General features: G+C 43.4%; 1 protein-coding gene across 1 annotated transcript in view; it reads right to left on the reverse strand.

The window, feature by feature from the left end:
* Window positions 1-23,079, reverse strand: part of MED16 (mediator complex subunit 16) — a gene marked incomplete in the record, with an annotated part of 716,440 nt that overhangs the window by 491,556 nt on the left and 201,805 nt on the right. The window contains 1 exon segment of the mRNA XM_044053797.1: window positions 15,565-15,701. Coding sequence (XP_043909732.1) covers window positions 15,565-15,701 — 137 coding nt within the window.

Raw genomic sequence — 23,079 nt, forward strand, 5'->3', positions numbered from 1 at the left:
CCATGTAAAGGGGTTTCTCAAACCTATCCATTGTCCTGGACTCCTTATCTGATGAATAGATATCAGGACATTGTGAAGTCAAAACCTTTAAAGGCAGTCTCGGTCCATGACGTCCATCTTTGGAAAGTCAGAAATCCTGTCTGACGTATGTCAGACAAAAGCTACAGGGAAAGTACAGTTGTGTACACTTATAATAAATGTAGATGTTCGAGTGTATTCACTGTTGCAGTCATCACATTTGGGTTATCTGCTTGCAGTAGCCCTCAGTTGGCCTGATTATCAAAGTCTTGGGTCCTGCATTGGTTGCTGTCTCATCTTCCATGATGTCAGGTAGTCAGGGGTATAAAGCATGCAGCCGACGCCATTACATCAGTTTTTCTTGCCCCAGATGTCAGGTGTCCCCCTAATGGGAAGCAATTAAATATATACACAAGGTTACACCTCCAACAAAAAAGCAAATACACCAAAAAGCATTAAGCATAGTAAAAAGGAACAGAGGTATAGCCAAAAGAAGTCAGGGGGCAGGACTGCAACAGTGAAAACACTCGAACATCTCTTATAATGCCCCCCACTCGGGCATTATAGATAAGCTCACCAGCTTAAACATAAACCCCTATGTCACTAGATAGGTTGCAAACTGGCTCAAGGACAGAACCCACATGGTTAGAATTGCTGGAGCCATGTCAGATTCCAAACCAGTTACAAGTGGCGTCCCACAAGGCTCAGTCCTGGGACCTCTCTTGTTCGGTATATATTTCTCGGAGGTACAGGCCAACACGGAAGGACTGTGGCTGACCAAGTTCGCAGATGACTGCAAATTGGGCGCCATAATCGACTCTCCAGCAGACACAAGCATCCTACAAAAAGGCCTCATAGAAACAGACAACTGGTGCCAGAGCCATGGCCTCAAGCTAAACACCAAAAAGTGTATAGCCATCCCCTTTGGCAAAAACAAAGTGCCCACAAATTACCACATAGATGGTAATCCATTAAGTACAGAAGTAATTAGGGACCTGGGGACCCAAGTTGATAGCAATCTCTCATTCGACAACCACGTGGCCAAAGTGGTTAGAAAACCATTTTATATAGCCCACCTAATCATGAAGGGATTCACATCTAGATCAGGGGAGGTCATCGTGCCTCTTTACTCATCCCTCATCAGGCCCATAATTGAGTACAATGCCCCTTTTGAGATGTACCTTACCAGACACCTGCAGCAACTGGAAAGACCCCAAAAGTACCTCACCAAGAGGATCAAAGGGCTCAAACAGATGCCATATGCTGCCCGGTTAAAGAAACTCCAGCTCTAATCAGTGGCATACTGCCTGCTCAGAGGCAATCTGTGCCTGACGTATAAAGCCATGTCCAACCTGGAATTAATGGACATGCTGCACCTCAGAAAATCCAAATCCCATCGAGCTACGCGCTTGAGAGACTTGAACCTCAGCACTGAAATAAATAGGACATGCTGGAGGGACAGATTCATAAACCAGAGGCTCCCTTCACTCTGGAATAAAATCCCAGTCCAGGTTAGGCAGTGTCCCTCATTGACTCTCTTCAAGAGGAATCTTGATGAGTGGATGGGAGATCGTAGATTTACTCCTGGTATCACTTCTGTGTCACTGTTAGACAGATGAACAGTATACTAGCCTCGAAAAAGGGCATAGCAAAATTCCTTTTAAAATGGGTGGCGAAAGCCAAACACACTCTGGCTAGGCTTGTAAATGCCCTAGGGCAGATAGCCTAGTACGAACCTATGAACCTATGAACCTATCTACATTTATGGTAAGTGTACACAGCTGTACTATGTTCTTCGTGTTTCATTATTGCAGTCATCACATTTGGGTAAATTCCCAAAGCTAAGGATGGGAGGAGGAAATCAGATAGCATTAGGACCAGCTATAAGGCCCTGCAAGACTGCAGTGGCAAAGCCAGCTCTGGATTTAGAGAAAATTGGCAAATGGTAATCCTTGGTGAAAGTATGTACAGAACTCCAGGTAGCAGCTTCTAGATGTCCCTGGTAGGGACACCTCTGAGAAAGGCTGCAGAGGTAGATGCAGCCCTGGCTGAATTTGGTCTTATCCCCTGTGGGATAGGTTTTCCATGGTGCTTATAGCAGAAATGAATGCAATGGCCTATCCATTTAGAAATGGTTTGCTTTGAAATGGCCTTCCCCCTCTGACCCTGCAGCAAATGCCACCAGCAACCGTTCAGATTTCCTGAGAGGTTTAGTCCTGTCCAAGTAAAATCTAAGTTGTCTGTGCACATCTAAGGAGTGCAGTATACGTTCCCCTTTGTTCTGCGGACTAGAAAAAGTTGGCAAATGAATGGACTGATTAAGAGCCACACTGGACACTACCTTGGGCATGAAGGAGGGATTGGTTCTGAGAAACACCCTGTCCGCATGAAAGATGATGAAAAGCTCCACTGCCATAAGGGCCTTTAATTCAGACACCCTTCTTGCTAAGCTCCACTGCCATAAGGGCCTTTAATTCAGACACCCTTCTTGCTTAAGTGATGGCTAAAAGGAAGGCTGTTTTCCAAGAAAGGAATTTCAACTCTGCACTTGCAGCTGGCTCAAAAGGAGGTAGAGTGAGTTTTTCCAATACAAAGTTAAGGTCCCAGGCTGGAGCTGGGGCTCTCCTGGGTGGTCTTAAGTTTTTGGCCCCTCTGATGAGCTGCTTGAGCAGTGGATGAGAGAAGAGGGGTGCTTCTGTGTTGTAATAAGCTGAAATGGCTGAGGCATGAATTTTGGAGGAGGAAAAGGAAAGGCCCTTGTGAAATATCTCAGTTAAGTATTGAAGAATCTGAGGTAAATTGGGTGCTGCTGTGCCCACCCCCTGAGTTTGGTTCCAGGAACAGAATCTTTTCCATTTTTCAGCATAAGATTTTATAGTACTAGGCCTCCTTGCCTCCAGAATTACATCCAACACTTGTTTAACTGAGGGATGGTAATGGAGAGATCAGGTAATTAGCCAGGCTGCCAGGTTCAGGGTTGGTCCGAGGCAGGTGCCATGGTGCCAGCAGTGACACACTGCGCAAGAGGGGGTACTAGTGTTGCCAGTCTGGTGCAATCAGTATTTTCCTTGGTTTGTCCTGTTTGATCTTTAGTAGTACCTTGGAGAGGAGAGGCAGAGGAGGAAAGGCATAAACTGATAGATTTTTCCAAGTGAAGGACAGGGCATCCACTTTCCAAGCTTGTTTGTGGGGAATCCTTGTGCAGAATATGTCCAATTGGTAGTCCTGGGGGGAGGCAAACAGGTCTATCTCTGGGCTCCCCCATTTGTTTATCAACATGTTGAATGTCTTTGGTTCCAGTTTCCACTCGTGTGGGTCCATGTGATTTCTGCTTAGTTCATCTGCCAGTGTATTTAGCTTTCCTGGCAGGAATTGAGCCTGTAGGTGCACTTGGTAGCTCAAGGCTGTGTTCCACAGAGCCATGGCTAGTCTGCAGAAAGGATATAAGTGGGTTCCCCCCTGCTTATGTACCACATAACAGTGGTGTTGTCCATCTTTACCATTAATTGTCCTGGAAGAATGTGGTCCTTGAAGGCTGTCAGAGCATTCTGTACAGCTAACATTTCTTTTTGATTGACATGCAGGTGCATTTGACTTGGGCTCCATTTGCCCTGAATGCACTTGCCAAATGAGCCCCCCCATGCATAGTCTAATGAGTCTGTTAGGGTTTGGGCAGCAGGGGGTAGAGTGAATGGCAGTCCCTTGTTTTGGTGGCAGGCCTCTTCCCACCAAAGGAACTCTTAACTGTACGCAAGGTATGACAGGAATCATTGCTTCCAGATCCTGAGAATGTTGACACCATAGGCTTTTTAGATATCACTGTAGTTTCCTCATATGCAGTCTTGCACATGGAATTAAGAGAATGCAGGAGGCCATGAACCCCAAGGCTTGCAGTATTTGTCTTGCAGATAAGCAGGGTCTTTGTGGCCATTAGTTTGAAGTAGGCTGTCAAATTAACTTGTTTCTCTGGAGTGAGGAAAGCCATCTGGGAAGGTGTGTTCAAGATTGCTCCCAGGAATACAATCTGTTGGCAGGGTACCAGGTGAGATTTCTTTTCGTTTATGGTGTACCCCAGAGAGGTTAGACGTTTCTTTACAAATGTCAGATGTTGTAATAGCAAGTCCTGGCTTTCTGCCTGAATCAGACAATCATCCAAGTATGGGTATATTTGAATATTTCTCTGCCTGCAAAATGCAATGGCACTTTGTGAATACCCTGGGTATAGTAAATAAGCCAAAGGGAAGTGCAGAGAACTGACAGTGCATGGAGCCTGCCCTGAAGCGTAGGTATTTTCTGCAAGATTCCCTTATTGGAATGTGCAGGTAAGCCTCCTTTAAGTCTAAGGTTGTCAACCAGGCATCTTTGCCTAGCATAGGAAACGGCTGTTGAAGTGTGAGCATTCTGAATATTGGGATTACCAGAAAGGTGTTTAAAATAGAGAGGTCCAGGATAGGACACTAGGGGTTATCTTTTCTGGGTACCAGGAAATGTCCTGAATAAAAACCTTGTCCCCTTTGTTCTGCTGGGACAGGTTGAATAGCCCTGATACTTAGAAGAAAGAGAACACCTGCTGTTGGGCCTCCGCCCACAGATTTGGAGGTAGGTCTGGCCAACCGTTTGGGGTTGGTAGGGAGTGGAAGTGGAATCAGTATTCTTGGGAAATTATGTTCAAAACCCATTTCTCCCTGGTAATGAGTTCCCAATTTTTTGCATGCAAGACGAGCTTTCCTCCTAAGGGAGCAGGCAGTTGAGCAGGACTTGGGAGGATTAAGGTTAAGTCATTGTGCCATTTTTCCGTAGGGGGAGGAGGTGTACTGCTCCCTGCTTTGGAAGTGGGAGGCCCCCACTGCTTAGACCTGTGCGCAGTCTGAGACTGTAACCTAGGTGGTCTGCTGTTCCTAGGTTTGGACTGAGAGGGCCTAGAAGAAACTGGAAAGGACCAATTCTTTGAAGGCCAATGTCTACTAAATCTGGGAGGCTGTACTTGTAGGAAATCTTTAACAGTTTGCATAGATTTAGCTTTTTCCTCCATCCTTTTTAGGACTTCTGCTTTGTTGCCAAACAGGCGGTATTGGTTTAAGGGAGCATCCACAGGTTCATAGGTTGGTACTAGGCTATCGGCCCTAGGGCCTATGCAAGCCTAGCCATAACAATTCCCTGGATATTTCTTCCCACAATATTTACTTCTCTGGACCCCTGTCTAGCAGGGCGACTTATGCTTTGTTGCCAAAAAGGTGGTTTTGGTTTAAGGGAGCATCCAGTAATTTAGCTTTAACATGATCTGACAAGTTTTACTCCTTAAGCCAAACATGCCTTCGAAGTACAGACCCAGTGACAGCAGCCCTGTAAGATGCTTCTAAAGAATCAAAACCACATTTCAAAGTATGTTTACCAACCTGTTCTGCAGAATGCATTAAATCCTGTAATTCTTTGTGTTCAGCACAGTCAGGAATCAACATAATTCTCTGTTTAAGTAGTCCCATAATATGCTGCTGCTACTTTAACATACAAAACTGGCAATTTAAAGTCCTAATGGCCAAAGTAGCAGAAGTGTATACCTTCTTACCCCATCTGTTGAAGGCTCTAGAATCTCTACCAGAAGGAGTAGGATTTTTGGCAGCAGCAGCCTTAATGCCTTTTGGTCCTTGGGAAATGGTCTCTGGATCCTCAGTAGGATTCTTGAAGAGGAACTTGTGAGAGCCAGGTACTCTGTAATACTAGTCAGGTTTTCTGGGAGCTGGAGATAAAGTGTCTGGGGAAAGGCTAGATTCCAAGAAAGCATCATCTACAATGTCCAGAACAGGTGGGACAGCTAAAGGCCTGTATTGAGGAAGAAGTAAGAATTCCCTAAGCCTCTTTTTGGAGTCAGAGTAATGCTGGCTTTCCCAGCGGAAATGCTCCCTAAGAGTGTGCATGGGTTCACTAAAAGAAAAATCTTCTGGAGGGGAGGCAGAGGGAATGGAATCCTCTGCATCAGAATCCTCACAGATAGAGAAGGGCAAAGCCTGGTAATCAGAAGGAACAGAAATATCAGATTCCTGATTAGACGAATCAGAATGAAAATCAGTTCTGTGTCTTTTAGAGGGGGAAGGCTGGCTTCGCCTAATTAAGATAATAAGGTCTTCAGCCATTCTAAGCATTTGATGCAGTTTGGATGTCAGTTTTCTAGGCGTGGTGCAAGTTTTAGGCCTGGATGATGAAAATGACAGTTTAAAATGCAAGTCTGTAGGCCTGAATACACCCTCAGAAGCCGGTGCCTGCACAGTGGCTCCGGACCCATCCAAGGTAGAGACATCCGCAGGTTCCATAGTCGAAGAAGCATCTCGCGGCATACCAGACTCCGAATGGGTCTCAGTAGAGGCCTGCGTATCTGAAGTAGCGGGCATCAGGGGCTGCAAAAGCGCCTTGCTGAGTAGCGGCGGACTGGCAACTAGCTTAACGGAAGCATCGTTGGCAGTTTTGGACCTATGCGGCCTGTCTCAGTCTTTATCTTCACGTTTTTTAGGAAGATCGGTAGTCAGATGGCTTGACAAAGCCATTTCAGAGTACTGATACAAAGTACCAAAATAATTTGCTGCAAAAATAGCCCAACAACTAATAGTTCGGGGGTTGAACAAGGCACAAAATCGACAGCGAGGTATGTCGTGCTCTGGGCCTAAGCAACGAATGCAGTACGAATGAAAATCTTTATGAGGTATTTGCTTTCCACAGGTAAGACAATTGTTAACTTTTACTGACATCAGTGGGAGAAAGGAAATTCATCCCAGGGATCACGTCAGTTGCCCTGCTAGACAGGGATCCAGGGAAGTAAATAGTGTGGGAAGAAATAGCCAGGGAATTGTTATGGCTAGGCTTGTATAGGCCCCTAGGGCCGATAGCCTGGTACCAACCTATGAACAAGAAAAAAAAAAAAGATCCCCATCGGAGTACTTATCTTTTTTTGAAGACTTCGGTTCTGAAATTCAAAAACGAAAATTTTAGGAGTCGGCCGGCTGGCACTTGCAAACTGCTTCTGCTTCGGGCACCGCACAGCAGGAAGGTCTGATGTAATGGCATCGGCTGTATGTTTTATACCCCTGACAACCTGATGTCATGGAGGAGGAGACAGCATCCGACGGGGGAATCCAAGACTCTGGTATTCAGGCCGGCTGAGGGCTACCTGCAGACAGATAACCCAAATGTGAGGACTGCAACAGTGAAACACGAAGAACATCTACTTATATGTGCACCCTGAACAGACACCAGCCTGGCTAACAGAAAAAAACAATGCTCCTACTTAAGAGTGAACCTGCAAGCGACCCTAAAAATTGTAGACCAATAACTTGCCTTCCGATGACATATAAAGTATACACTGGAATTGATGCCAACAGAGTTTATACTCATTTAGAAGTAAACAATTATGGCAGTAGAACAAAGGGCAATAAAAGAAAGTCATACGGAACAAAGGATCACTTGCTGTTAAAGTCATAGTGGAGAACTGTAAAAAGGGGAAGAATCTAAGCATGGCATGGATGGACTACATAAAAGCATGTGATAGTATCCCACATTCATGGATAAAAAGAGTGCTTAAAATGTATACGATACATCCTGCACAGATACATCCTGCACTACATTACAGTGACCAAAGAAACAGTGGCAGACCGCTTTGCAATTAAACCAAGCACAACTTATTATTCCAGAGATAAAAATTCAGAGGGGGGTATTCTAGGGTGACTGTCACCACTGCTATTCTGTCTTCCTTAATCCATTAAGCTGTCTATTTAACAGCTTAGATCATGGGTAAAATTTGGCTCCTGGAAAACAACAAACTGCAAAGACTTCTCATCTTCTCTTTGTCGATCATTTAAAGCTGTATAGCTCATCAGATGAGGAACAAAGCACAACTGCAAATTGTCAAAACTTTCTCAAATGATATAAGAATGTCATTTGGTCTTGATAAATGTGCAAAAGCAACCTTTAAAGCAGGAAAACTGTAACAAAACATTTGGGACAAGAATGTAATATAAAAGAACTTGAGCAAGAGGGAGTATAAAAATATTTGGGAAATGATGAAGGACCAACAATAAAACATGAACAAATGCGAATAAAACTTAATGAGTACTTCAGAAGACTTAAATTAATCCCAAAAACAGTGCTGACATCTAGAAACAAAATCCAAGCTATAAACCAATTTGCTTTTCCTGTCCTAACTTACAGTTTTGGAGTGACTGACTGGCCCCAAAAAGTACTGAATAAATTAAGATAGGAAAACAAAGAGGATGCTTCATGCCCACCAAATGATTTAAAAAATCAGTGCATACCAAGATTATATATTCCGCATTCTGAAGGAGGGAATGTGGAAAATGCATAAATATAGTTGCAAATACAGAAAATTTCTGGAAGAACCTCATGTTGATCAGGAATGATTGCAGGAATGGAGAGGCAAATACAATCCAAGAGAAGAAAGGTTAGTATTGACGGCACAAGATAGTGGGCTACGTACATGATGGTTTACAAAGTCCATTGAACATGTGGGACAAACAGACAAATGTAGGTTTTGTAAAACAGAATTGGAAACAGTTGCACATCTACTTGTTGGTTGCAGCATATTAAAGGCAGGAGGACTGTATACTGAAAGGCATACTAATGTGGCAAGACTGTTGCACTGGGGATTGTGCAAACATTACAGTGCTGAAGTTGCACTGAACCTGTCAGCCAAGATGTTGGCAATGTCAGAAGGGTCAGTGTATTTTGTTCCATTTTGTACTAGCTCAGAACAGACCTGAGCGTTGCCATTTAGGTTTTTGACGTAGCCACAGAAGGCCTTATGGTTATCCTTGGCATCCTTGGCAACTTTCTTTTCAAAATTAGCTTTAGCTGACTTGACGAGGGCCCTCAATTTCTTACTAATGCTGATCAGGGATGATTTTTCTACTTGAGATTTGGCCTTTTTTTGTATAAGTCTCCTCCTTTTATTGTAAAGTTTGCTTATGGCCGGGATCCACCAGACTGGTTTCTTCTTGCTTGAGGAAGGAGTCTTGGTTTTATTTGGGATAGCATGGTCCATGCAATCCTGAAGATGCATATAGAGTGCCTTGGTGTAGGATTCCGCATCCTGGATATCATTATCCTTCTGCAAGGGAATAGTGAAGCTTTCCACTTTGGATGCAAGTAGTTTGAAGTTTGCTTTGGAAAGGTTTTTGACTATGTTTTTTTTGACTGGGGGAGCTGGAGGGGTGAGAATGTCCAGGGTTATCAGTTTGTGGTCGGATCTGACCAAGGAGGGAGTGATAACGGGTGTGGTACAGTGGGCGCCCATATTTGTGATGATTAAATCCAATATGTTGTCCCCTCTAGTGGGGGAACATACTAGTTGTTCAAGGGCATTTGAATTTATAAATTCTATGAATCGCTGAGCATAGGTGTTGGAACATTGGTAGTTTGCCAAGTCTATACCAGGGTAGTTGAAATCATCCAAGATTATGGTGTTGGGTAGGACCTTTATATTTTCCAATGTCTCAAGGAATGCAGAGTGAGCATCTTGGGACATGGTGGGCGATCTATAACCGGCTACGACTTGAAATGTGGTTTTGCCTGCTGATAGTTGCACATTGGATGGTCTCTGGGGCATCATGCTGCTCTACTAACCTGGAGCTAACCTGGAGATATGGGTATCCTTGATGAATATGGATACACCTCCGCCCTTTGTACTGCAATCCGGTAACTGAGGCCGGAAGGTATGATATGAATTGTAACCTGGCAGTGCTGGGGTGCTCTCTTGAGCCTTGAACCAGGTTTCCATCAATGCACAAACACTGATTTTCTCCATGCTGAGGAGAGCCTCGAATGTGTGCATTTTGAGGTCGAGACTTCTGGTGTTGAGTAGCATTACCCTTAGTTTTTGATTACCTGTGCTGGTTACGGTGGTTGGTTTGTCCTTTGAGCCTTACCTAAAAAAGGCACTATGGGGATGGCAAGAGCCTTGGCCAGTATTCGAAAACCTAGGTGTGACAGGTGCAACCCATCTCTGGCAAAACAGCGAGGCTTGTCTATCATATCATCCCAGGCAGACAGACACTGGATCCCCTTAGAATGACACCAGAAGCTTAGCCAATTGTTGAAATTGATCATTTTGTCTTTGTATTGTGGTATCATTCTAGGTGAAGGTAGTATGCTACTCAAGGTCATGAACTTTAATCGTACTTTGACCAAGGAATGGGGTCCATTCCCATCATGGTATTAGAAACCCAAAAAATTTGGAGAAATTAAAAAAAAAAAAAAAAAAAACTAGGTATCCACCCATACATCATTAGATGGATTGCTAACTGGCTCACTGATAGAACCCATAGAGTCAAAATAGGGGAATCCACCTCCAACAGCAGACCTGTAACCAGTGGTGTTCCACAGAGATTAGTCCTGGGAGCTCTACTGTTTGGAATCTATTTCTCCAAAGTGCAAGCTAAACTAAAGTGTGTGTCTGACAAAGTTTGCTGATGACTGCAAACTGGAAGCAGTCATAGAATCTCCAAACTATGTCTACATCCTACAAGAGGGTCTTAAACAAATGACTGGTGCCAAAGTTATGACCTTAAACTCAATGCAAAAAATGTATCATCATCCCTTTCGGTAAGACTGATGTTCCTGCTAACTACCACATCAAGAACACCCTAAAGTACGTACTCAGTGGTTAGAGACCTGAGCACACAGGTTGACAACAACCTTACCTTGAACATCATGTCTCCACAGTGGTAAGAAGGGCATTCTACATTGCTCATCTCATCAGTTAGGGCATTGCCTCCAGAAAAAAAAAAAGAAGCTGTAACCTCCCTGTACCCTTCCCTCATCAGGCCAATAAGAGAGTACAATGCCTCTTTTGGTATATACCTTTCCAAGCACATGTAGCAAATGGAGAGACCACAAAGGTTCCTCACAAGGAAAATTCACAGTCTTTAGCATTTGTTCTATGAGGACAAGCTGAAATCACTGTCACTTTATTCTGTTTCATACAGACTGCTCAGAGGTGATCTCTGCCTTATATTAAGCAGTCTTTAACCCTGCTTTATTGGAAATGCTGCATATCCGTAAGTCAAATGGTACACGGGTTACTCACTCTAATGGTCTTAACCTGGTATGTGACATTAATAGAACCTGCTGGAGGAACAGATTTGTCTCCCAGAGGTTACCACACCTCTGGAACAGACTCCTGCTTCATGTCAAGCATAGCACATCATTGGCCCTCTTCATACACAATCTGGATGACTGGATGGGTAACCATAAGTTCACCTCAGGGGTTCCACATATGTCCCTCTTGCACAAGGGTGATATGTGCTGATCATGGAAATAAGGATAAAACTTGGCTAGGCTTGTAAGGGCCCCCCTATAATCCTATGAATGGGGGACAGCATCAAAGGCCTTGGATAAGTCAACATAGGTGATATATCCTGTCATGCTTATCCAGGTCTGTGGGGTAAGTATCAAGAAGTTCACAAGGTTCAATAAGCAAATGTACCCTTGACAAAAACAAAATGGGTAGGGTTCAAGTGTGTTGAAGGTCACCTATTTCCCTGTGGATATGGTCCATGCCGATTCACTCCCTAGCCTTGCAAATAAGTGTTTTTAGGCATATGGGTCAATAGCTGTAGTTTTACATGTTACCAAATTGATGTGCATTGCGCACAGCACACAACATTTGATATTACATTTTGCACTGTGGTTGATATACCTGTGGAAAAAGTACTGAGACAACAGGGTTGCAGTGCTTGGGAGGGGGCGGGTGTGGCAACAAATAGATGTATTGTAAATGTGATATACTGTTAGATAGGGCTCTCAAGCTTGCAATGTGTACACATGTAATTTCATGTCATACACAGGAAATGGACAGTAAACAGCATAATTTAAACATTTCCATAGCGAGGTGAGCAGTGGGTTTGCTCGACGGTTAGCAAAGTGAATATGCATGAGAGAAAAACATGTTTATGTGTAGGCAAGCAGTGAACAAACACGAGACACACTGCTAAAGCCTGACAGTTAGTACAGAGTCTATGAAATACACCTGCTGCTTAACTGACTCTGTGGCAGCACATGCTAATGCACGGATATTTACCTTTATTTTGACCCAGATGGTACTGGGTTCAAATACAGGTGCATCTGATACATTAAAATACTTTTCATTACAGAATGATAATGCAATGACATGAATTGTTTATAAGAGATGTATTGCTACATTTTGCCACCGCTCACTGTCCCTGTGCACTGGTGCATGATGCGTACCTCCTCACAAACGTGGAACCCAAAAAGTGAAGGAATCCATTGCTTTTTTCCTGCTACTTATGTGTGATGTGTGTGATTTTATTTTCTGACCACATTAAAGGTGTTAAAATGGGGTAGATAGGAATGTGGTGAAAAGGGGAGCAAGCAAGGGGAAGAACAAAGTCTGGCAGTTAGTATCGAGTCTCTGGAATACACCTGCTAGTTAACTGACTCTGTGGCAGCACGGGTTAAACCAGTTAATGCAGTGACACATTCCTTTTTGAAGCCAGATGATATTGGATTTAAATAAAGCTGTTATAATTTCAACTACATTCGCATTACCGTTGCTGCGAGACACACGCCATTGTGCAATAATGCATTGAAGAAAAGTAATGGGGAAGATAGAACTGTGGTGAAATGGGGAGCAAGCTAGAGGAAGAACAGGGTAAAGCAAACATGTCTGCCAAACATTAACTGAGTTTGGACTGTCACCTCCAGAGAGAGGGGTGACCACAACACAATTATGCTGTATAGCCAACTGGACTGAATAAAGTGTGTCAAGACACATCTGCGAAATGGGACATGGAGTATGAGACATTTTTTTTTGTGGAATAGGTGCCCCCCCCACTTTTATTTTTTTGTTTTTCAGAGAGAGGAATGTTGGGGAAGGGAAGTAGGTATGTCTGGGTCAGGTGAGTTGAATAGGTGAGGAAGCAACTGCAGACAGACAAGACAAAAAGTGACAGGAAAGGTGATGGGGGGGCACCATGATTGGTGTTAAGGTAGGTACATCAAAAACCCATGGTCGTCAAGCTAGGTGACAGTGAGAATTGGGTTCTCAACCACTGGACTCTCATCACTGTCACCTCACGCCACCGCTGGCTGGAGTGCCTGACATCTGTGTCTCCTCCTCCTAGTAGTACATAAAATGAGGGACAGCAGCCTCTCCTGCCGGCAACAGTGTGATGCACAACCCTATGCACCATCCCTGGCAAAACAGTGCAGGTAATAAAATCATCTCTGCCACTACTCTTGTTGGGTACCACTGGATCAGCCTCTGGGGCAGGACTACCTGAGGGGGGCAAGTAGTGCAGGGGCAGTAGAGGCAGTGCTGCTAGGTTGGTGCCAAGACGTGCTGGGTAATGGTGCTGGAGTCAGTGGAGGAGGGGCAGGTAGATCCTGTGGGTCAGGCCTACTCCTCTGTGCTGTGGAGCATTTAGTGATGTGGTACACATGAATGAATTGGACACATTTTGACGACACATAAAAATAAACAAACAAAAATAGTGTGATGGTCTTGTGCTGCTTTGCTGCTTCTGGACTTGGACGACTTGCTGTGACTGATGGAACCATGAATTCTGCTCTCCACCAAAAATTCCTGACTGAGAATGTCCGTCCATCAGTTCATGACCTCAAGGTATAGTGCACTTGGATTCTGCAGCAGGACAATGATCCAAAACACACCAGCAAGTCCACCTCTGAATGGTTGAAAAAAACAAAATGAAGGTTTTGGAGTGGCCTAGTCAAAGTCCGGACTTGAATCCAATTGAGATGCTGTGGCATGACCTTAAAAAGGCGGTTCATGCTCAGACACCCTCCAATATGGCTGAATTAAAACAATTCTGCAAAGAAGAGTGGGCCAAACTTCCTCAACAGCGATGTGAAAGACTCATTGCCAGTTATCGCAAATGCTTGACTGTAGTTGTAGTTGTTGCTGCTAAATGTGTCACAACCATTTACTAGGTTTAGGGGGCAATTACTTTTTCACACAGGGCCATGTAGATATGGATAGTTATTTTTCCCTTAATAAATAAAATCATCACTTAAAAAACTGCATTTTGTGTTTACTTGGGTTATCTTTGTCTAATATTTACATCTGTTTGATGATCTGAAACATTTAAGTGTGACAAACATGCAATAACATAAGAAATTAGGAAAGGGGCAAATACTTTTTCATTGCACTGTACATTCAGAACACAGGATGGGTGACTTAGCCCTCTTTGCCACACAAACAGCTTTGAAGCAAAGAACTTAACTCAGTATGCACACAACCAACTGCAACAGCATCTACAGTGATATCAAACCATACATGTATTATTTGCACATTTAGTAAATTTGGATGCAGTGCACCCAGTAATCACACAATCTGTCATGATTACTGCTTGCAAATAAACAACTCTGTATTACACTTCTGTGTTTTTGGCCATTCTTCACGTACCAGAGCAGTAATCTAAGACATGCACTGCGTAAGCCATTCTATAATCACTGGCCTTAAAATATGAGAGGATATTAAGTTGAAAAAATATCATATGCAGTTGCCAAAAAATGAAGGGCAGGTTGGATGTGAAGGAACACAACCTGTGACTTGTGTGCCATTTACTTATATTCCCAAGCTTATATTTAACACTTTCTAGATGTGACCTGACACACCCACTGAATGCAAGGCACCCTGCAGTGCTGTTGCATTCTCCGTCTCCCAAACACTCATCAGTCACAGTTGCAATCCATTAAACCAAACACTGAGCGATTGGCTGCAATATGTTTACATCCCTACACAGATCCAATTTTTTGGGATTCAGCAATTCTAATGAGTTCACACATCATCTGCACCTTCACTGTGCTGACAACCCTGAATCTACACCATATAAAAAGGCAACCATACAAGCTAGGCAAACTAATGGTGAGGAGGACTTATGTATGTGGAGAAAACTGAAGAAACACTACTACTTTGGGATATATCTGCACAGCGGATTATTGAACTTCAGAAGGTATGCTTCCATTTGTTCAGCTACATACTGCATATGCTGGAATGTACTTAAGAAAATTCTGATGCAAAGGATTCTACACTTACCTGTATGCATTACTTAGAAGTGTACTGATGGCATGGGCATGTCTGCCAAGCCATTTCAGAGGTATACATGATTGCCAATACAGTTCCTTTTACAGCACTTTTAGCATTTCAAAGATGGTTTGTTAGCAAAATGTGTCATTTTCCTGTGTTTTTTCGGGGAAGGAGCAAAGGCGAGTTACTGTTATGGCACAAACAAGATTGCTGCAGTGTAACTATTTATTTATTATTTTACATTTGTTTACCGGGAAGGTCCGACTGGGCCAGTGACACGTTTTCAGGGAAGGCCCAGGGAGTTGAGCTCCACAGTTATAAAGAGAATACACAGATATGGACAGAATAGAATGTAATATAACAAATAGTAACAATAAAAAATAATCTATTTAGCATATGATATTATTCTTGGCTTTACAGGTACCACATTCAGTGAAAGTGGATATCAACTCAGAGACAAACTTAAGGAGAATCACCTGGTTAGGCACACTGGCGAGCAGGTAAAGGACAAAATCGCCAACCCACTGAATGAGTGGTTGCAGAAGCTGCAAGGTGCTCGTCTCAAGCACAAATTCCTCAGTCTTCAATTCTTTCAGCATCACATTGTCAATACCTGAAACAAATCCTCTTGTTAGTCAAAACCAGAAACACCTCTAAAGTGAAAACCTAACTGAATAAAAAGGTATTCAAAATGAATGTAACAGTAGACATATCAAACTATCCAACTTTAGATGTTACACTATGTAAATCTCAAAACTCATCTTTATGCAGCAAACAGCTCTTTTTCTTCCTAGGAAACGCAAAAAAAGATTAACATGGAAGAAAAAAAAACATCACAGGCAGGTCTTCTCTGTAGATATGTACATCTAACATTAATGAGCCTTCTTAGTGTGTCCAGCAGTGGGCTGAAATATAAGCAGACAACTCTCCTTGAAGGGTTACATTTTGCCAAGAATCAAATGCAGTAAAACCACCAGGATGAAAGGAACTATGGTTCATAGGTTGGTGCTAGGCTATCGGCCCTAGGGCCTATAAGCCTAGCCATAACAATTCCCTGGCTATTTCTTCCCACACTATTTACTTCCCTGGACCCCTGTCTAGCAGGGCGACTGATGTGATCCCCGAGGTGAATTTCCTATCTCCCATCCAATCGTCAAGATTCCTTTTGAAGAGGGCCAAAAAGGCACTCTGCTTGACATATATGGGCAGTCTACTCCAAGGTCTGGGGAGTCTCTGGGTCAGGGACCTATCCCTCCAGCATGTTTTGTTTATTGTGATGACAAGGTTTAGATCCCTGGAGCATGTGGCTGTGAGGGATTGGGATTTCTTTAAATGTAACATGCCCAACAGCTCTGGGTTTGACATGGCCTTGTATGTTAAGCAGAGATCGCCTCAGAGTAAACGATATGCAAGAGTATACCTGGAGTTTTTTAAGGCGGTCAGAGTAGGAAATCTGCTTTAGGCCTGTGATTCTTTTAGTGAGTTATTTCTGCAGCCTTTCCAGTTGTTGCAGATGTCTTGAGAGGTACATACCAAATGGGGCATTGTACTCTATAATGGGTCTAATGAGGGATGAGTACAGTGGGACAATGACTTCCTTTTTTCTGGATGAAAAGCCCTTAGTGATGAGGTGTGCCACATAGAAGGATTTCCTGACTGTTGTGGCGATGTGGTCATCGAAGGTGAGACCACTGTCCACCTGTGTCCCTAAGTCTCTTATCACACTTTCGGTGTTTAGTGTACTGCCACCTATGCGGTAATTCACTGGTGCATGTTTTTTCCCCAAAGGGGATAACTATACATTTCTTGGCACTGAGCTTGAGCCCATGGCTCTGGCACCAAGCATCTGTTTCTGTAAGGCCCTTTTGTAGAGTATCCACATAACTTGGGGATTTAGTAATGGCTCCCAGTTTGCAGTCATCTGTGAACTTTGTTAGCCAGAGTCCCTTAGTGTTGGCCTGTACTTCAGAGTAGATGCCAAACAAGAGCGGTCCCAGGACTGAAACCTGAGGTACTCCACTTGTCTGGAGCTGGATTTGGAGTCAGCAACTTTTACAGTGTGGGTTCTGTCAGTAAGCCGGTTGGCAACCCATCGAGTGACGTAGGGATTAATGCCCAGCTTAGTAAGTCTATCTATGATTCCAGAGTGGGGGATGGTGTCAAAAGCCTTGGCAAGGTCCAGATACGCTGTGTGGACCGCCTTACCCTCGTCCACGGCTCTGGAGACTGATTCAAAGAAGTCAATCAGGTTCAGGAGACAAGATCGTCCCTTCATGAACCCAAACTGGGTGGGGTCCAGTGTTTGAAGGTTGCCAATGTCTTTGTTTATAAGTTCCATGACAATACGTTCCATGGCCTTGCAGATCACGCTCGTCAGATTGATGGGGCAGTAGTTCCCGGGATCCAAGATGGATCCCCCCTTCAGATGGGATAACTGTAGCTGTGCGCCACTCAGTGGGTACAAAGCATGAGGTGAGGCTAAGATTAAACATGACACTTAGGTGAGGTGCAAGTTCATTTTGTAGTTCATGTAGTATACAGCCTGGGATGTCATCTGGTCCCATGGATGCTGTATTCTTAGCTTTGGAGAGTGCACTTTTTACCTGTGTGGCCATTATTATCGGAATTTGGAAATCTTCCGGTATTGAGATGGGCCATTTAGGGGGTGAGAGGGAAGGGAAGTTGGCACTGAATTGATCTGCTAGGATATTGGCAATATCCCTGGGATTAGTACATTTAATGTCATTCTGTGGTAGCTCAGAGCATTGCCATTTAGATTCTTGACATAGTTATAGAATTCCTTGTGGTTGTCTTTGGAATCTTTGGCAATTTTATTTTCGTATAACTAGCCTTGGAGGATTTTATGAGGGATCTCAGCTTCTTACTGAGGCTGGTAAGGGAGTTTTTTGCATCCTGGGATTTTCCTCTTTTCTGCAACAGTTTCTTCCTTTTGTTGTAAAGTTTGTTTATGGCAGGGGACCACCAGATTGGCCTCCTTTTTTTGGAGCAGAGCATCTTGGTTCTATTTGGGATGGCACGATTCATGCATGAGTGGATGTGCTCGTACAGTGCCTTAGTGTAGGATTCAGCAGTCGAACTTTCAGTTCCCGTCTGCATGGGTGTCAATGTTTGTCAATTCTGACTAGAGTAGCATGAAGTTGGCTTTGGAGAAGTTTTTTATGGAGGTTTCCTTATTGGGGGGTTGGGGGTGAGATGTGGATGTTAAGGGTGATTAACTTATGGTCAAACCTGACCAAGGGGGTGACCATAGGTGTGGAACATTGTTTTCCCATGTTGGTAATGACCAGGTCTAGGATATTGGAGCCCCTGGTTGGACTATGGATTAGTTGATCCAGGGCGCTGGAATTTATAAATTCCAAGCACCGTTGGGCAAAGGTGTTGGTACACAAGTAGTTTTCCCAGTTAATGGCAGGGCAGTTGAAATCACCCAGTATTAGGGTGTTTGGTTGCATCTTAATATTTTTCAGTATGTTTAGAAAGGTATAGTGAGAATCTGGGGGCATGGTGGGGGATCTGTAGCAAGCTGCAATTTGGATTGCAGTCTTACCTACTGTTAGTTGCACCTGGAGAATTTCAGACGCACTGTGTTGGGCAACTAGCATGGTGGTGAATATCCTTGGTGAATATGGACACTCCTCCACCTTTAGTGTTTTGGTCCTGGTTTGGTGGCCGAAAAGTGTGGTAAGAATTGTAGCCTGGTATTGCAGGGGTGTTCTCTGGAGCCTTGAACCAGGTCTCAGTTACTGCACAGATATCTATGTTTTCCATTTTTAGGAGTGCCTCAAGAGAGTGCATTTTGAGGTTTAGACTTCTAGCATTGAGTAGCATTACCTTCAGATTTTGCATGCTTGTATCGGTTACGGTGGTGGTTTTGTCCTCTGAACTTTGTCTAAAAAAGGCACTATAGGGGTGGCAAGAGCCTTAGCCAGTAACCTGAATCCCAGGGATGGCAGGTGCAGACCATCTCTGGTAAAGCATCGTGGTCTGTCAATCATGTCGAGCTAGGCAGACAGACACTGGAATCCCCTTTGAATGACACCAGAAGCTTAGCCAATTTTTTAGGTCAATCATTTTGTCCTTATATTGTGGTATCATTCTGGACAAAAAGGCAGAGTATTATGGAAAATTTAACCAGAGGTTTCAACTATGTCTACTGACAGAGAAGTCACATGGAAAGGGAGCATCATGGATCTACACAGCTGCAGCATCAAGCTTACCAAAGTCAGGGCAAGCAAGCAAGGGAGGCAGCTATAAGAGCATAAGAACGCAGGGATAATACAAGCCTAACAAATCTAAGGGATGCTTAGCCATATACACCTTTAAAACAAGCTAAAAAGCTCCTGTCAAACAATTAATGCTGCTTACCTCCTAAACTGAACAGGACCTTACTTGATAAGCCTGGCATAAATTTGTGTCTGCACATCCAGGCATCAAGCCTAGCCTTAAAGGTAGCTGAAGTAGTACTTTGCTGAACCTGTAGTTGCAACTTATTCCATATGCTAGGAATATGATGCATTAGGAACCTGTCTCTCCAATAAGTTTTGTTTATGTTTCAGTGTAGGTCTACATTTCTAACATGGGTATTTGAAAATGTGCTGCTTTGATGAAGAAACAGAATGTCAAACAAGACTTGGTCTTTCATGACTTGAAAAGTTAGTCACAGGATACAGAGAAACATCTGGTAATACTGACTTAAGTAGAGTCATGTTAATCTTTCAGGATAGTTGAAGGATCTAGCACCTTTAATTTTTTTGGTTAGAAATCTCTGAAGCCTTTTAAGCTGTACACTATGCTTGGATATGTACATATCAAAATAAGGCACGTTATTCGGTGATAGGTCTGATTAAGGAAGAATACAGTAATATGATGACTTCTTTGGCTCATGAAGATACTCCCTTGGTGATTAGCTGGTAATTAAACAGAATGACTTTCTCACTGTGGTGGAAACATGATGAATGAATATGACAGAGTTGTTCACATAAGTAGCCACATCTCTTAGTACAATTTATGAGGTGGGAGTAGCTTTTTGCATTTAATTCCAGGCTTTTTAGTAAACCAGGTATGCACACATTCCAACCCTTGCTAGAGCTGTTTAGAATCAGTGGATGATAGTATTCAGCTTGCATTAATCAGCAAACCTGATCAACCACATCTCTAGGACACTGACATTTATTTTGAAGACATCCATAACAAATGGGACCTAGCACGAATCACTGTGGCAACAAACTCATTATAATTTTACTGTCAAAGAATTTGCCTGCAACTTGCTCAAGCCAGATCTGTTCGACAGTAAATTTACAGTCTAGCAGACAACACAGGGGTTTACATTTAGTTTGTCTATCTGTTCAATAATTCCTACATGGGGATTAGTATCAAAAGCCTTAGCCAGGTCAAGATAAGCAGTATGCACAGAATGCGGGCTGTCCACAGCCTCTACAGCCTTCTGACGCTTGCTGTTGCACATTTTATATGCAGAGTTTCAGAACTAGTATATATATTCCCATTTCGCACAAATTTGCCCTTTCAAGGATCATGGTTGCTGTTCTTGGACATTCCAAAAACAGTGTACTGTTCTCATGACAGAGAAGAGAAGGCCCATAATTTACCACCTGTAAGGAAGCGGCAGAAAACATGTCTGCCCAAGAACAGAGATGTTCTTCTCAGAAGTGGGAAAAGGAGGTATATGCCCACGCAGGCCTAGACAGCTGGGCTGGCCAGAGGACAGAGTACCACTAGGAAGGAAAACATTCACAGATACAATGCTTTTTGGACAATGACCTAATGTCTATAAGATGAAAAAGGCCCACATAAGGAGACAGATTCCAAAGAGGATCAGAAAGCAGCCTGTCTAATGTAAGTTGCTTGACCAGCTACAGCTAGGCCTCAGTCCTGCTTTTCACCAGAGACGAAGGGCAAGAAATTAATTGTTTTTTTGCAGTGAAGTGAAATACAGTAAAAGGCATCAAATCCCATCTGAACACCTCTTGTCAACAATGGTGGTACAAGGTATCACTCAATCCCTGTGGAGAATCACTCTCATTTAAACTAAGCCAGAAAACTCCGCAGTAGTTTCCAGTGCCTTCCCGAAGAATCCTGATGGAAGTCAGCATATCCACACAAAAAAAAAGGCCTCAGCAAAATGCCCAGTACAGACGGGAGTTACTAATGAAGATGGAAAAACTTCTAAGCATATGCAGGCAGAGTTCCTCTGCACATCCACAAAAAATAACAACCATATCCCTAGACACTACAGAAGTATGCTGACTTGGCTAGGAACAGTTCTCTCCCTAAACTGCTGACTAAGCAGGTAGGGGTATTGTAACTTCATCCAAGAGGCCTCTGGACAACTTCATCCTTGCAGGCACATTCCCTTTCCTTGAACTGTCCTTAAAAGTTTCCAGTGGGTGGTTGATCACGTGCATAAGTATTTTAAAACACTGTTTCCAATAAATTAATCTGGCTTGGAAGAAGTCAGCTATTGTGTGAACACAAATTTACTCTGCTTTCAGCGGTTTCAACTACACAAACACCTTATGCAAAAGACTACTCAGTGTTGTTGACAAGGAAAGAAGAGAAACACAGTATCAAGCACTGTGTGCCACAAATGCTGAGTAACTTGGCCTGGACTTGGTCTAGGAGGTTTTTCCCTTCTACAAGGTATCTCCCAGCTTTTACTAGGTATTTTGCCAAGGTCCCTTTCATCATTTTCTGGGTGCTGCTGGCTTTCATCCGAAATCTGTGGCAGGCACTTCAAACAGCCTCAAGGCTGCTTATCCTCAGAGACTGAAGGGACAGACCCAAAGGCCAGGCACCTGACTTTATTCCATCCAACAAAATGACAATGTAGAAAACAGGGCTTTCCAGAAAAAGAACTTGTGGTTTCCATAAGGGGACAGCCATGAAACCACCCAGGAGTCAGAACTCCTGTTACTGAGAGCTCAGCTAAGGGAAGCAAGAGATTAGACAACGTCTGGCTATAGAGAGACCAAAGACCAGCTCAGAGGCCCACGTATCCATTGGCAGCCCCAGGAACCTCCACGCCACTTAATACAAAGACTTTTGACCTCCAAAGAGCCCCTCCACAAAGGGCGGACAACTGATACAGCAGCACCTCTGGCGAGCACATGCCTCATCCCCCACACACAGCCCAGAAACTTCAGAATGTGGGGTGAATGCTAACCCTAATCCCTCAGACCTCAGCCAACTGGTAAGCTGGAAACCCAAGCATCCCTAAAGGAGGGGTTACAAAATATCAGCCAGCAACCAAGGTTACCTGCAGCCTATACCACTCCCATGCCTAAGTTAAGAATCAAATGCACAGATGCCACTGTAAAGGAGAAAAATCCTGGAGAGAGAAAAGCCCCCCCCCCCAATATATATATATATATATATATATATATATATATATATATATATATATATATATATTACATATACATATACATACAAACACACATCTCAGGACAGCAGAACAGAGATCATCCTAGTAAATGCCACTTGAGAGCCCAAGAGATTACAAATGCTAGAAATTCCAGACCAGGAATCCTACAACTGGATGACCTAATGTCAGTACCTCAAGAGGGGTATATGATAAAGTCATCCTCCTAACAAAGGACATTCCCACCTAAAGCAAGTCAAGCCAATCAGAGGGATCACAACAACAATCCAGCAAAGGGAAGGCAGATCCATCAGCAGCAAAAATAATAAAACCAGGAGACAAAATATACAATTATGTAAAATCTTACCATAACATTACATGTCCTTTCCTTCACTGGTGCAGTATTCTTCACTTATGAGAATTCCCGTTTTTAATTTCTCCATGTCTTTTGGGTTTCTAATACCATGACGGGAATGGACCCCCATTCCTAAGTCAAAGTACAATTAAAGTTCATGAAATTAGTATTGTTTCACTCTTTGATGTTAGACAAAAGTGCTCTTCGCAGCATCCACAATGGGCCCAGTAATGACTC

This window comes from Protopterus annectens, chromosome 13.part0 (genome assembly GCF_019279795.1).
Source record: "Protopterus annectens isolate FY-2018-M chromosome 13.part0, PAN1.0, whole genome shotgun sequence".
In the NCBI taxonomy this organism is placed as follows: Eukaryota; Metazoa; Chordata; order Ceratodontiformes; family Protopteridae; genus Protopterus; species Protopterus annectens.